Here is a 16,903-nt window from a genome sequence, read left to right on the forward strand (position 1 = left end):
AGGAAACTACTGGAAAGACACCTGCAGAACTCACACTGGGTCGGCAACTAAAAGGGCCACTCGAAAGGCTCATGAATCACCCTCCAACACCGGATCACACAGCCTACTCATTACTAGACCGACAACAACTTATCATGGAGGAGGTGAGACAAAGAGTAAAACAACAACAGTCCAAACAAGCTAGATACTACAATGCCCGGAGAAAAGATGCGCACTTTAAACCGGGAGATCTAGTTTGGATAAAAACTCACCCACTCTCCTCCGCAGCGAAAAGATTTTCTGCCAAGCTAGCGCCCAAGTGGGAGGGACCAGCAGAAATAAAAACCAAAAAAGGACCAATTAACTACACTGTGTCTTGGGGCAATCCACAAAAAACTGATACAGTGAACGTGGTTAATCTAAAGCGCTTTTACGGACGTTCTCCTCAGACGCCGGAGGCTTGGGGGGGGGGTCTATGTAGCGCAGCCACATAAAAGGGCATTTTAACTATAACAGGGAAATGGATTAAGGAGCTAATGCGGCTCACCTGTGCTCGTAAAATTGCCCGATCTGGTTTTATTTGTCCCCATTGACGGTGTTGGTCACAGGGTAAGCCCTCGCGAGCATGCGCGATCGCAGCGCGAGCGGACCCGGAAGCGGCGTCGGGTCACGTGTGCCGGTATAAAGCCGGAACCGGCAAGTGGCTCAAGACGGAGAGATTTACCCAGCGCGCTGTTTATTCCGAGAGAGAGTTTGTTTGATGGTCCTAAAGGAGTACTTTTCCCCGGTCGGATTATTCCTCATAGACACTCACAATTCACCTCTCGTTCCGTTGCTCGAGCTCCCGGATTTGTCATCAATACCGGTGAGGCCGAGCCAATCTCTCCCGTGCATCATTTCACACACTGCAATATCATTAACTCTGGACAATCATACACGCACTCACACACCCGCATACACCATACACATTGTTTATATTTGTATATATTTTGTATATATTGGTTTTGGTGCACCTTGTTTGTTTGTTTGTTGGTTTGTTTGGTTTAATACACTTTGGTTTGGTTTATATATAGTTATTGTGTCGCGTCTTTACTTGTCCTGTCTTGATTGCGCAATACCGGAAGTGCAGTTTAAAAACCCGTATTTTGATTCTCGACCCCGTAGCAAAGTAACTAGTGGTTTAATTAAATCCAAGTGTTACAATACTGTGTATGACTGTGTATGTGACAAATACAATTTGAATTTTATTTGAATTTAAATTTGATTGCACAGACATGCAGTGGTGTGCGTATATATATATATTTATCCAATAAACTATTATTGGTTATGTGGTGTGCAAAAGCATTACCATGTGTTTATAAAATCTCATCATGCACACTGAAGAAATAACATCAGCCTGTATACATTCCAATACAGCAAATTCAATTCTATGACAAACATTGTTAAAATAAATATATTTAGAGTGGATAAAACAATGAGTAATTTGATTCCAAAATAATAACTTTTACTAGTTCTCTGCAAAAGCTGTGGCAAAAACACAGCCCAAAAAATGTTCCTTTATTTTGTAAATTTAATGAAGCCTATATGTTCATGGAACTCAACCTTGAACACAAACCAATATTGCACTCCTCAATTATTACTAAAAGTTAAATTTAGTTGGTTACCAGATATGTTACAGATCTTGGGAAACATCAGAGCCTTGTACTTTGTACCTAATTGATATTTAATTATTATTATTATAGCAACAACTTGTATGGTTTGAACAAAAATGAATCCGGATCGGTTTCGGCTGCTGTCTGCAAATCTGACTCTGTCCCGATGTCACACAAATAAATGTGAAATGGCTCCAACTTTTATATAAATTTGACCAAAAAAGTATGTTCATGAACCGAGTTTTCAAAAGTGCTGGGTACGTTACACGTACTGTTACATGGATTTGCCTTTCTACAACTGCTATTAACAGCTTTCTGTATGCCTACAGGCCAGTATTCTACAAATATAAAGGGTTTCTGTAAATATGAAGACGTTTACACATAAATCGTTCAAATTTATTTCCAGGGTGAAAAAAAACAAAAAACAAAGACAATATTTGTACCCTGGTGGTGTACAGCATGATGTCTCAGTAACTTTAGGAAGAGTCATTACATTTACATTTAAACTGTTAAATATAGTGGCAGGTAATTTTGACCCTGAAGACAACACAATGGATAAAATTCAATTCAATTCAATTCAATTTTATTTGTACAGTGGAACCTCAGATTGCAAGTTACGCAGTTTGCGAGTGTTGTCTTGGTTTACGAGTACCTAGTATCATGTATCAGACATGCACTTCTTGTTTTGACGCCGAGCATCACGTGATCACAACTGAGTCAATGGTATTTCTCTCTCTTACGCTGCAGAATTGTGGGTAATCATCTCCCCTGCTCGGTCTTAGTGCGCGTCTCTCACTGGTATAATTAACATCTGTGCATGTGTACTGTTTATTATAACACTCGTGTGTGCCGAGTGTAAAGCAAAAGAAAGTGAAGAGAGGGGAAAGATCCATTTTTTCTCTCTGTTTCAGCCTGCCATTATGTGTGCGCTCATCATTGGACACAATGACTCTTCACACACACCCTGCTTCTCTCGCCTTCACACCCACCCACCCCTTTCTCCTCTCGCCTTCACACACACACTCTCTGCTCTACACAGAAACACTGTTCTGATACTGATACTTTTCAAATGTTGAGTGCAGATCAATTTGTTTTATTTTTACTTTACGGCAGTAATTCTGTTAGCATGTGCTCACGCGAGTGTTATTAGCAATGTTCCTTGCTGATTTTTTCATTAAAACAGTGTTTCTGTCAATGTGTGTGTTTTTAATGGTACAGCGCAGGTTAATTTGTTTTATTTTGACTTCATATGTTGTATTTATTATTTGTATGTATTTATTTATTGGGCTGTGGAACAAATAATTTAAGTTTTCATTATTTCCTACGGGAAAATACTAATACTATAATTTGGTAATCCGAGGTTTCACTGTATAGCGCTTTTAACAATTGTCATTATCGCAAAACAGCTTTACACAGTCAAAAGAATTATGGAAGTTTGTAAGAAATGTGAAAGTGTATGAGTCAAAATTATAAGATTGTCCATGATGAAGGGCGATGTTGACAGTGGCAAGGAAAAACTCCCTGAGATGGCAGTAGAAAGAAACCTTGAGTGGAACCAAACTCAACAGGGAACCCATTCTCATTTAGGTGATAACCGATAGCAAGGATTGATCTCCACTAATACTATCTGTTAGGCAGCTGGCAGTTAAATATAACACTTGATGTCGTTAAGTTAATATGACGTCCAGTTTGTTGTTTGAGGCTCTGATAGACTTGTAGGAAATTCCAAGACCGTCGTTATAAAAAATAAGAAGCTACATGCTAGATCAGTTTTTGTTAAAAGAAATTGCTGCCAGCTAAACATATTTTTGAAGTAATTTTCAAATTAGAGGCTCTTGCTTATTTAAATCCAAATGGTTGTTATAGGGCGGCATGGTGGTATAGTGGTTAGCACTGTCGCCTTACACCTCCAGGATCTGGGTTCAATTCCTGTCTCTATGTGCATGGGTTTCCATGTTCTCTCCGTGCTTGGTGGGTTTGCTCCAGATACTCAGATTTTTTTTCAAAAGTTTAAAGACATACAGATTAGGCTAAGTGGCATTTCCAAATTGCCGTTAATATGTGAATGAGTGTGTGTGCCCTGAGATGGATTGGCACCCCATCTGGGGTGTACCCGGCTCCAGGCCTTAGCGAACCTTTATATAGGATAAAGACGATGATGTGAGTGAATAAGTGGTTGTTATGGTGTAGAGGGATGTGCGTGATGTTAGCATGCTGTAGGAGTGATTGCATATACTTACGTCAAAGCCTTTCCCATTGTGAGATAACATGGCTTTATTAATTGGAGACCTCCGGTAAGTAAACGCTGGCGTGTCTGGCTGCCGCTGCTCCTGGAGGTTCCTGTTGTTGTTTGTTGCTGCTCCTGTTGTTTGTTGCTGCTGTTTTGCTGTGTTATTGTTCCTGCTAACCAAGAGACATTATGTGGATGTAAAATTTTATACCTTATGCCGTAATCACCTGGATTCCTTTCGTCCATTGCTGCAAGTAGCAACTTCGCTGCTTCTCTGGCTGTGGCCCTACTCTACTGTACCACTGCCCTCTCTACCTCTACCAGGACATCGTCTGTCACCCATGGCAGAAATACATCCATTGTGGATCTCGTCTGTGGATCTCCATTGTGGATCTCGTCTCGAAATCTGAAATTTCATTTTCATTGATAAGTCTAAATTTTTCACATCAGCTAGATCCTGTGCCAAACCATCTGGTTAAAGCCTGTACGCCCTCACTCTCCTCTTTTATAACTCTTAAAATTCACTCCTCTCTCATTTCTGGAATTGTCCCATCAGCTTCATACAGCTTCATACTCACCTTAGTGACAATAACCTTTTTAAATCATTTCAGTCCGGATTCCATACCGAACATAGTACAGAAACTGCTCTGGTGAAGGTTAATAAAGTCTTGGTGGCTGCTGATGCCGGACTTTTAACAGTCCTTGTCCTGCTAGAATTGAGTCCAGCCTTCAACGCTATGTCACACTATTCTATTAAACCGTTTAGCTATAATGGGCATCACTGACAACCCTCTCACCCAAACTGGAACACAATTTCAGTCCAAAAAATCCCATACCAACTTATCCTATCCTGCATCCTTTGCACTCAAATAAATTTAGAAACCACGGGCAGCCTTATCTTTTCCCTCTAATACACATACACACACACGCACACACTCCTCTTCCTCTCGCCTTCACACACAAACACACACACACTCTGTCACAATTCTTTTTAAAGGTAAAGTGCAGGTTATTTTTTAATGTATTTTTACTTTACAGCAGTGAGTTCGTTAATGTGCGTGTTGAGTGTCAGAGATGTTTTTTTTGTTAATTTTTCCAATGAGGCAGTGTTTCTCTTAGTGTGTGTGTGTGTGTGTGTGTGTGTGTGTGTGTGAAAGTTGTTTCGCACAGTATTTTTTTCCCCCTCTCAAACAAGAGAAGAGGAAGGTTACTGTGTAAGACGAAAAGAGGAAGAGGGTATCGCACAAACGCACACACACACACACATACACAGCGCATGAGGGCATACATATTTACATGGCTTAGACAAACACTGTTATTTATTTTTTTTACCGGATTAAATGTAAAGTGCAGGTTAATTAGTTTTATTTTTTCTTTATATTTTGTAATAATTATTTTTATGTATTTATTTTTTTTTGGTTGTAGAATGAATAACCTGAGTTTTTATTATTTCTTAAGGGGAAATTTGCTTTGATTTATGAATGTTTTGATATATGAACATGCTTCCTGAATGAATTATGCTCGTAATCCAAGGTTTCACTCGGATTACATACTATCTATATATATATATATCTCATACCTAGTGAAACCTAATGTTCAGTTGACATTCAATTTAATTCAATTTTATTTGTATAGCGCTTTTAACAATTTGTCATTGTCGCAAAGCAGCTTGAGAGGAACCAGACCCTACAGGGAATCCATCCTCATTTGGGTGAAATAGAAAGCAGGAATTGATCTGCATTTATACAGTGTGTTAGGTGGCAGCCAGTTCAGCTATAACAGTTAATTTTAATTGATGTTAATATGGAGTCCAGGTAGTTATTGGAGACAATTGCAGTCTTGAACTATCGAGCAACCGCAGCCAAGTCAAGTCCTCAGAGAAACAGCTGTCACCAGTCGAGGCCAGAACCATTTTTATGGTAGAGTGAACCATCCCCCAAAATAAAAATTTGTATTGTAAATATAATTCCCTATTCCCGCATATTTCAATTTAATTCAATTCCTTTTTTTTTGTATAGCGCTTTTAACAATTTACATTGTCACAAAGCAGCTTTACACAATATTTCAAATGTTCCAATGTTATTAAAAAAATATGGCTCTTTTAGATTGGACCAACTGTAGATTGGACGAACTTGTGATCTAAAATTAAATTGAATTTATTACACAATTAATCATGACTTTTCAACGTTTTAAAATACACTAGCTATATTTGTACAATCTAGCTTCTGCTAGTTAATACATTACCACTGGTACCACTGTATTAAATATAGAACTTTTTAATGTAGCATAGAATAGTCATGGACATGTTTAAGAGTTCTTAATGGGCATGCTGAATGAATCTTTATGTTTTATACATTGTATAAGTAAAATTTTTTTTATTTGTTTAGCCACCTTGTTCAGAAGACCTGTCAATAATCTGCTTCACCAGTGGAACAACAGGTAAGTACTTCACTAGTGAAGATACAATGTAAAAACCGATATAAATATGTGTTCATATACAGTATGTTACATTGAATAACACACTTTAGATTGGATTGGACCGATTGTTACTGTTTTAAGACAAATTTTTATAGTTACTGAATGTAATTATTAATCTTATAATTTAATTGACTTGTGGTTCTAAATACCTTACTTGAAATATATTTGTTCTAAATATACTGTATATATAATATACTTGTTGATTTATAATTTAATTTTTATATTAAGTGGCTTGAAAATATATAGTGAGATAATACAATGATAACTTAATCATCCTATGAATAAATCAAAATGCTTAATTTACAGTAATAAACCAGTTTGTGTTAATTAGATTATTTAATTTAGTTACAGGATTGTCTGACTACAATCTTCAATTACAGTCTTATGAAAAAGTTTAGGCACCCCTTAATAAATAACAGGTTTTGGTGATTTTTTAATTCAAAAAATGTTAACACAGTCTCTCTTAGAAATGGACAAAAGTGCACAATTTTTTTTAACAAACATTGTTGCATAGTTACTTTTTATCCCATGAATTGAACAAAAATAAAAACATTATTATGGCACTGTGCAAATGTTTGAAGAGCTCCCTAATAGCTGCAGGTTCTCAGATTTCTTTTATAAGGTTTCGGACGTTAATCAGTTCGTTAGATCTAATGCATGCCAACAGCTGTCATTAGTAAATGCCAATTTCTAAGCTTTACAAATACTTTTTAACTTCAAACCTTGTGCACAAACTTGTGGACACTCAACAACCAAGGGCTCCTCTAAGCAGCTGTGTAAGACTCTAAAATTTAAAGTTATTAATGCCCACAATGTAGGAGAACACTACAAGAAGATTGCAGCTTGCAGTTTCCACAGTTAGAGATGTAATAATGACATGGCAGTTCAGATCAACTGTGGAGGTCAAGATGAAATCTGGAAGAACAAGAAATCTCTCGGAGAGAACTGCTTGTATGCTGGTCAGAAAGACAAATCAAAAAACCCCATTTGACTGCAAAAAAACCTGCAGGAAGATTTAGCAGACTAAGGAGTGTTGGTTCACTGTTCCACGCGATGCTTGCACAGACAAGAAAGAAGAGTCAGCAACAGAAAACATTACTTGTGTCCCCATCATAAAATCCAATGTCAGAAGTATGCAACAGAACATCTACAGCACTGATCATCAACTGGCGGCCCGCGGGCTGAATCCGGCCCACTGAGCCTTTCAATCCGGCCCGCAACTGGATTCCAAAATTGTGGATCAAAAAGAAAATAGTGGTCCACACTATTAAAGCAACTAAAAATAACAACTGAGTCTCTTGTCAGAATAACCACCATTTATGACTATATTTAGGCTACACTCCGAAATGAGGACAGACTCAGACAGACTAGCATTAAGCATTTATTGTTTAAAATAACGGGTTTAAAAAAAAAAAACGAACGCATAACTTTTCCTCATGCCCTTACTTAACATTTATTTTGTTTTTTAATTTCTAAGTCTCAACAACAATTTGGCACAACTTAAAATAGCAAGGTAAATAAATAACCTGGTACCAGAACAAAACAGGTCACAAATAATGTTCGCACATCAAATTAAACATTAAGTGGGCTTGAATTCAAATCACAATGCTGAAACGGGCTACTCACAGTGCTTAATCAACGGCTAAAGTTACATTTTCCCTCTGACACCAACTTCTTCACATTAGGCTTGGCCGCTGTCAGACTTATGCGCAAACAGTCCTCCAAAGACTGGGTTGACAGTCGGTTCCTCTCGTGTGTTTTTATCGAGTTCATCTTGGAGAATGCAGCCTCACAGGTGTAGGTTGAACCGAACATAGTGAGCACATACATAGCCAGCGTTTTCAATGTGTCATAGGTCTCGGGACAAGATACCCAAAATGAAATGAAAAAGTCATCTAATCTAGCAGTCTTTTAATTGTGTGATAAATGTCTTCATTTTGTCTGTTACGTTGCCTTTTCCCACCGTCTTCAGTGTGTTAAAGTGCAGCAGCCTCCCTGACGACAAATCTGCGTGGAACAGATCGAGTTTGTTCCCAAAGGCGTCAAGTTTTTCCACCAAATCCACCACTGATTTTCCTTTTCCTTGCAGCTGGAGATTAAGTGTATTCAAATGGGAGAAGATGTCTGTTAAAAATGCAACGTTGCACACGTATAATGTGTCTTTACGCTCTGATGGATGATACAGTGGAGTGCGTTAGTTTTAGAAGCGACAGTCTTTATTCTGCTCACCAGACCCTTGTTTTTTCCAATCATTGCAGGTGCATCATCTGTCACTGTCAGGTTGATTTTATCCAGGGGCAATCCATGGCTTTTAAAAAAATCCTCCAGTTTTCCAAAGATGATGTCAGCAGTGGTGTTGTCCTTCAGCAGAAGCAATGCCAGCAGCTCTTCTCTGAAATCTTTGCCATCAAAGTATCTGACAAAAACGCACAACTGTGAGATATCTGTGTTGTCAGTGGACTCATCAATAGCTAGCGAAAAGTATTTGGCTTTCTTAACCCCGTCAATGACAGCTTTCTGCACTTGTTCTGCCAAAACATGCACACGACATGCATTAGTTGAGGCAGATAGAGGTACTTGTTTGACAGATGCAATAATTCTGTCCATTGGTTTGTCGGGGGCAAGTTCCTCCAGAACGGTGATCATGAACTCCTTTAAAACCTCACTTTCCACGAAAGGCCGGTTATGTCTGCAAAGCACCCAAGTGGTCTGCAGGGATGCACACGTCACTCTCTCTTGATCAGTTAAAGTTCGAGTAATAATGCCACTTGCACGGGAGTAGGCAGATTTCAATGTGGCGATTTTTCTCTGACAGGGCTAAAATCCACAGGGCCACAATCAACTAGGGAATGTTTGGAAAAAAAGGAGCAGCATTTCATGTACAGAATAACCTTATTAACTATTAAGCATGGGGGTGGATCTATCATGCTTTAGGGTTATGTTGCAGCCAGTGGCACTGGAAACATTGCATGGGTGGAGGGAAGAATGGATTCAACTAAATACCAGCAAATTCTGGAAGCAAACATCAAACAATTTGTAAAAAAAAAAAAAAAGCTGAAGCTAAAAAGAGGATGGCTTCTACAACAGGACAATGATCCTAAACATATCTCGACATCCACTATGGAATACCTCTCGAGAAAACGCAAGCTGAAGGATTTGAATGTCCATCACAGTCCCCTGATTTAAACATCATTGAAAATTTGTGGGTAGATCTTAAAAGAGCTGTGCATGCAAGACGACCAAAGAATATTACAGAACTATAAGCTTTTTGAAAGAATGGGAAGAATGGGAGAAATCCAAAGTACAAGAATTGAAAGACTTTTAGCTGGCTATAAAAAGCGTTTTTGGAGGTGTTTCTAAGTACTGATTGTGTAGGGTGCCCAAACTTTGCACAGTGCCACAATAATGTTTTTTTTTTTTTTATCTTTGTTCAATTTATGTCATAAAAAGCTATGCATCTATGCATCAATATTTGCCAAAAATATTGTACATTTTTTCCATTTTCGAGATAAACTGTGTTAACATCTTTTCAATTAAAAAAATTACCAAAATCTTTTATTTATCAAGGGGTACCTATACTGTATGATTAGAAAACATACAAAACATAGAGTGAAACCTTGGATTACAAGTAATATGGTTTGCGAGTGTTCCGCAAGACGAGCAAAGATTTTTACAAATTTTGACTTGAAAAACGAGCAAGTCTTGGTGTACGCCGAGTATCATGTATCACGCATGTGCTTCTTGTTTTGATGCCGAGCATCAAGTGATCACAACTGAGCCAATGGTTTTTCCCTCTCTTGCGCTGAAGAATTGTGGTTAAATCGTCTCCCATGCTGGATCTTAGTGTCCGTCTTAACTCTTTGCTTCATACACACAAACACACACACTCTCTGCTTTTCAGAGAAACTTTGCCCTGTCGCGATTCTCTTCAAAGGTAAAGTGCTAGTTCATTTGTTTGTTTGTTTTACTTTACAGCAGTGATTCTGTTAGTATGCGCTCGCACAAGTGTCATTAGCGATGTTCCTTGCAAATATTTCCGACAAAACAGTCTTTCCATTAATGTGTGTTTATGTGAAATTCAAATAAGGAAGGACAAAGGTTAACAGTGTAATAAAGGTTTATGAGAAGGTTAAAAATTAATTTTCTCCCTCAGCCACTCTTATGTGTGTGCATGTGCGTAATTTGACACCGGTTCACACACACTCTCTCGGGACTGGAGGGGCTTCAAACACACACACACACACACACACACACACACACACATCAATTCAATTCTATTCTATTTGTATAGCGCTTTTAACAATTGGCATTGTCCTATACCAGCTTTACAGCTTTAAGTTTGTATGGAGTTTGAATGTGTATGAATCATAATGGTCAGATAGTCCCTGGTGAGCAAGCAGAGGGCGACAGTGGCAAAGAAAAACTTTAAAAAGTAAAAAAAAAAAAAGAAGTAAAATGGTAGTAGGAAGAAACCTTGAGAGGAACCAGACTCAACAGGGAACCCATCCTCATTTGGGTGAAACAAAGAGCTGGAATTGATCTGCATTCATACTGTGTGTTAGTTGGCAGGCAGTTCAGCATAACAGTTGAAGTTAATTGATGTTAATATAGAGTCTAATTAGTTATTGAAAACTTAGGTAGACTTGTATGAATTTCCAGTCCTGAATTATCTAACGATCAAGTTCTCAGAGAAACAGCTGCCAACACCAGTCGAGGCCAGAACCATCTTGTAGGTAGAGAGAACCATCCCCAGACATGAGACGCATCCCAAAGAGACACATCCATGTGACGAGATCTCCAACCAGAAGCAGGTGTAGCTCGACAGAGAGAGGGAAGGAGAGAGAGGGGGAGAGAGGGAAGAGAAAGAGCGGGAGAGAGAGCAGAAGAGGAGAGATAACAGTTAGGTCTGGTAACAGTCATATAATGTATAATGTAAATGTATATTTACTGTAGAGTGCAAGCAGAGACTCCAGCAGGACTAACTATGACAGCATAACTAAAAGGAAGAGCCAGAAGGAAGCACAGACATGAGGGCTCCCTGAGATGTAAAGCAACCAATCACCTCACCGTCAACAAACCTGAGTGATCGATGATAGTGGGGAGGACAGCATCTAAACATACCAGTTCAACATAATACTCTACGTCCATGAGTCCCCCAGATCTGCTCCTTTACCTGAGGCAAATCTATTTATAAAAATGCTTGATTAAATAAATAGGTTTTTAGCCTGGACTTAAACACTGAGACTGTGTCTGAGTCCCGAACACTATTTGGAAGACGATTCCATAATTTTTGGGCTTTGTAAGAAAAAGCTCTGCCCCAAGCTGTTTTCATAATACGCGGTACTGATAAGCAGCCTGCATCCTTTGATCGAAGTAGGCGTGGCGAATCGTAAGACACTAGCAGTTCACTCAGATATAATTCTTTATATGTCAAAAGTAGTATTTTAAAATCAATGCGAAATTTCACAGGAAGCCAATGAAGTGAAGATAAGATAGGTTTGATGTGCTCATATCTTCTGGTTCTAGTAAGGACTCTCACTGCTGCATTCTGGAGTAGCTGAAGCTTGTTTATGCACCTAGTTGAACAACCATACAGTAGGGCAGTACAATAGTCCAACCTAGAGGTGATAAAAGCATGAACTAGTTTTTATGCATCATTTAGTGACAATATATTTCCTATCTTGGCAATATTTCTGAGGTGAAAGATTGCTAGCCTGGTAATATTATCTACATGAGCTTCAAATGAAAGGCTGGAATCTATAATCACACTGAGGTCTTTTACTGTTGCACTTGATGGAACAGAAAGGCCATCTAAAGTTACAGAGTGATCTAGAAACTTACTTCTAGCTGTATGTGGTCCTATGACTAGAACTTCTGTCTCATCTGGATTAAGCAAACGGAAGTTAATTAGCATTCAATTTCTTATGTCCTGCACACATTGCTCAACTTTAGTAAGCTCATCAGGTTTTGCTGAGATATATAACTGTATGTCGTCAGCATAACAGTGAAAATGAATACCATGCTTACAAATGATCTTGCCCAGAGGAAGCATGTAAAGGGAAAAAAGCAATGGACCTAAAACTGAACCCTGTAGAACACCAAACTCCACTAAAGAACATGCAGAATAATCACCATTTAAGTCTACATACTGATACCGATCGGTCAAATAGGATCTGAGCCAAGAGAGGGCTGTACCCTTAATTCCTACTACATTTTCCATTTTCTAATCTATGAAGAAGAATACTATGATCAATGGTGTCAAAAGCTGCACTGATGTCAAGTAATACAAGCATGGTTAGACAACCTTGACCAGAGGCCAATAGGAGGTCATTTACTACTTTAACAAGTGCTTTCTCTGTGCTGTGATGAGGCCTAAATCCTGACTGATACAGTTCATGTAAGCCATTTCTATGTAGATATGAGCATAGCTGCTCCGCTACTATCTTTTCCAGAATCTTAGAGATAAATGAGGGGTTTGATATTGGCCTGTAATTTGACAGCTGACAGGGGTCAAGGTTAGGTTTCTTAATAATCGGTTTAATAACTGCTAATTTAAAAGATTTTGTAACATACCCAATGATAAGTGAAGAATTAATTATTTTCAACAGGGGTTCTGTTATTGCTGGTACTATCTGTTTAAGAAAATGTGTTTGTACAGGATCTAATATACAGGTTGATGAATTTGCAGAAGAGATGAGGAAATTAGTTCATTCTCTTCAAGGGGGAGTAAAAGTATTCTAGGTTCCGATCTGACATGGCTAGTTTAACATCTGCATAACTTACATTGTTTGGTTTCGAAGCCTCAATTTTATGCCTAATATTTACAATTTTATTATTAAAAAAGTTCATAAAGTCCTCACTATTACACAATGTTGTTGTGGAGATTTCTGCAGTGGTCTTATTTCTGGTTAATTTGGCTACAGTATTAAATTAAAATCTAAAATTATTTTTTGTCATTTTCTATAAGAGTGGAGAGATACGTTAATCTAGCTACACTAAGAGCTTTTCTATAGTTCAGGATGCTCTTCTTCCATGCTATTTGAAATACTAACAATTTAGTTTGACGCCATTTACGTTCTAATTTCCGAGCGGTCTGTTTTAAAGAGCATGTATGATCGTTATACCAGGGAGCAAGTTTCTTATTTCTAATAATTTTCCTTTTAACTGGAACTACATTATCTACGGTGTAACGAAATGTTGATTCTAAATATTCAGTCTCCTGATCAAGTTCTGTGGGGTCAGACGGTTATCTAATCAAAGTTGATAACTCTGGGAGATTACTCATAAAACCCTATGTGGTAGTTGATGTGAATGTATGTTAGTACGGTAGCGCGGCACTGTTCGTATGTTATTACTATGACACACTTAAATTGAGACAAGATTGTGATCTGATATAACTTCAGACAATGTAATTGTAAATAAATTTCTTATACTTAATTTAAAGAATATTAATAAATCTTAAGTGTGACCTGCTTTATGAGTGGGTCCTACTACACACTGATTTACTCCTACTGAGTCCAGTATGGAGATAATTGCTGGAGATTTTAATATTCATTTTGAAAATCCAGAAGACCCTGTGCGTAGAGCATTTAACACCTTGTCTACAAAAACGACTAGGTTTGAGAGGAAATCTGCAAATTCACTAGAAATTCAGAGTACGGCCCTGGAGGTCTGTAAATGACAATTAGTGAAATCGACTGAGCTGACTTAATATTTGTAGCTACACTTGTTATGTTACCATAGAGAACTTCAAATGAATTAAATTTGTGTGATTTAGAGCTACATACGCGTCCTGTTGAATCCAGGTTTCTGTTAAACAGAGTATATAAAACTCCTGATCTGTAATAATTCAATTAACTATAACTGCTTTAGATGCGAGAGATCTAATATTTAACAGTCCTAGCTTCAGATTAGAGGTGCCGGCTGTGCATTCAGTGTGATCCGAGTTTGTGGTATCTATGTTAATTAAATTACTAAAACAGACTTTCTCGGTCTTTCTACATTTTTGCTTAGCTCGGGGAACACACACAGTCTCAATACAGTGAACCTTGAATGACGACTCTATGCAGCTAGTGGACGGTTGGTTTAGCCAGTTTGTCTTTTTTTAATAGGGAAAGTGCAGGTTAATTTTACTTAATATTTATTAATATTTATTTTTACTTAATATTTTGTGTGAATTTTTTTATGTATTTATTTTTTGGGGCTGTGGATCGAATAATTTAAGTTTCCATTATTTCTTATGGGTAAATTATTAAATTTGGTTTAAGATACGAGTCCGCTTCTGGAATGAATAATGCTCGTAATCCAAGGTTCCACTGTATTTAGACATCGTTATTTAAATGTTTAAAGATTTAGGCTTTCATTAAAATGTTTTATTTAAAATAATTGTGGGTGAGTAATTGTGAGATATGACCCTCGAGGACTGTCAATTCTAATCTTGCCTGTGGAAACTAATGACGTTTGACAATGACAACTAAATCCCAACTGCATTTTTGTTATTCTTAGTGTATGTAGGGCCTGCCATGCTACAATCTATTCTAGGATCTTAAAGAGAAGGAGCAGGTTTCTTAATTAGGGGTTTAATAACTGCTAGTTTAAAAAATGTAGGTACATAGTCAGTGCTTTAGGACAAATTTTGTATTTTTAAAATAGGTTCAGTTATCTACAGGATCTAGTACGTTGATCTACTAAGTTAATGATTTTGTTGAGGAAATTAGTTCAGTCACTGGTATTCATGTTTTAGTAGTGGTCGTTTATATTTAAGATTTTGCACCATTAATAGGTTCTAATTTAAATTTAAGAAAAAGTTAGACTATTGATTATTAAAAATTTTGTTTGAAAAATAAAGATTTTGCACATCTTAAAGCATGTGTTCAGATGACACACTGATCTAGAATAGATCTAAATAGATTACAAAGGATTCAATGTACACTGTCGTTAAAACAAAAAGGGGACATACCAAATACTAAGAAACAGAAACTTAACCTGATTCTCTCTGGGGTGTTGTCAAGAGGAAGAGTAGGACCACCGGACCAAACAAAACAAATAAGCTAAAGCTGCTATCAAAGCAACATGTTCTCCAAAATTGCCTCAGCATTGCCACAGGCTGATCGTCTCCATGCTACATTTTAATATTTCGAAATAATAGATCTTTGAGGTGTAATTGCTAATTATTAATCAAATTTTAAATGAAAATGGCTTGAAATACTTCACTTTACACGTAATTTAAATTGTTAAATAATATAAAATATATCAAAGTGTCACTTTTATTTTTTATTCACTTTTATATTACTATATTTGAGTGTCTAGTACAGTAGCACAAACAAGACAGAATTAGAAAAATTATTTTAAATAAAAGCCCAAATTTTCAATTGATCATATGAATTTGGAAAATAAATAAATAAGCCTTTACATGAACTAAAACACAAACTAGAATTTTCACACTGGCCTGTTGGCAATATCATGAAGTGATTTGTTTATAGGTCTGTGTGTTTTTCTTTAGGAAATCCAAAGGGTGTGATGCTTACACATGGGAACATTGTTGCGGATTTCTCTGGATTTCTGAAAGCAACAGATGTAAGTGCTAGTAAAACACAGGTCTGGTAGACATTGTCACTAAAGTCTGCACGAATTCTAAATAATATTGGAGTTGACCTTTGTTACAGTCTGGTCCATAAATTTTCGGACAGTGACATACTTATTAGTGGATGTACAGCACCACAAAATGTTTGAAATTAGGCAAGCAGTGATTTTAGTGTAACCTGACAGCTTTCATTCAAGGCATTTATCACAAATATTGTATTTTATTATGTATAATATTAACTTTTTGGGAATTTTAGCCATTTTTTGCAGTGGCCCCTTAATTTTTACAGGCTCAAACGCAATTTAATGAATAAGCAGTTTAAGGGCCAGCTGTGGCCTGTGGCCTTAGTCATTTTATGACTTTAGTTGGCCTCCTTGGGATAATAACTTATTTACCGTATTAGTTTTTTTAAGTTTAAAGTCTACATTTCAATCACATATTGACTGCTAAATTAAAAAACTATTTGGTGTTTTACAGTAAGCACAAATAGAAAAATTGCATCCTTGCCCTAATACTTATGGACCGGACTCTAAATAAACCCTTCCTTAATTTTTTTACTCAGTTTAATTGCCATAATTGTCTATCACACAGAAAGTCATATCTCCAAATCAAGACGACGTTCTCATTTCTTTCTTACCCCTTGCACACATGTTTGAGCGACTTATTGAGGTAACACTACAAACATGCATGTGTGTGTTTGTTGCTTGTGTGTGTTTGTAAATTATGTAAATTTATTTTTGTTTTAAATTGTATTGAATGTTTTAAACATGTATTGAAATGCATAATTGCAAGAAACCTCCACCATGCTTCACTGTTGCCTGCAGACACTCATTATTGTACTGCTCTCCAGCACTCCACCAAACACCCTGCCTCCTGCTACAGATAAATATGCATGAGAGAGAGTATAACTACCTTGACAGTATAACTACTTTGTTGTTGTGGTCAGTTTTGCCATGGTTTGCCATGCTTAGTAGCAGAGTT

The 16,903-nt window shown here is 37.3% G+C and overlaps 1 protein-coding gene across 1 annotated transcript in view; it reads left to right on the forward strand.

The window, feature by feature from the left end:
- Positions 1-16,903, forward strand: part of acsl6 (acyl-CoA synthetase long chain family member 6) — a 122,440-nt gene that overhangs the window by 84,653 nt on the left and 20,884 nt on the right. The window contains exons 9-11 of the mRNA XM_053478271.1: positions 6,249-6,300; positions 15,842-15,915; positions 16,514-16,591. Of these exons, the coding sequence (XP_053334246.1) occupies positions 6,249-6,300; positions 15,842-15,915; positions 16,514-16,591 (204 nt within the window). The remainder of the gene's footprint in view (positions 1-6,248; positions 6,301-15,841; positions 15,916-16,513; positions 16,592-16,903) is intronic.

This window comes from Clarias gariepinus, chromosome 19, assembly GCF_024256425.1.
Source record: "Clarias gariepinus isolate MV-2021 ecotype Netherlands chromosome 19, CGAR_prim_01v2, whole genome shotgun sequence".
Lineage (NCBI taxonomy): Eukaryota > Metazoa > Chordata > Actinopteri > Siluriformes > Clariidae > Clarias > Clarias gariepinus.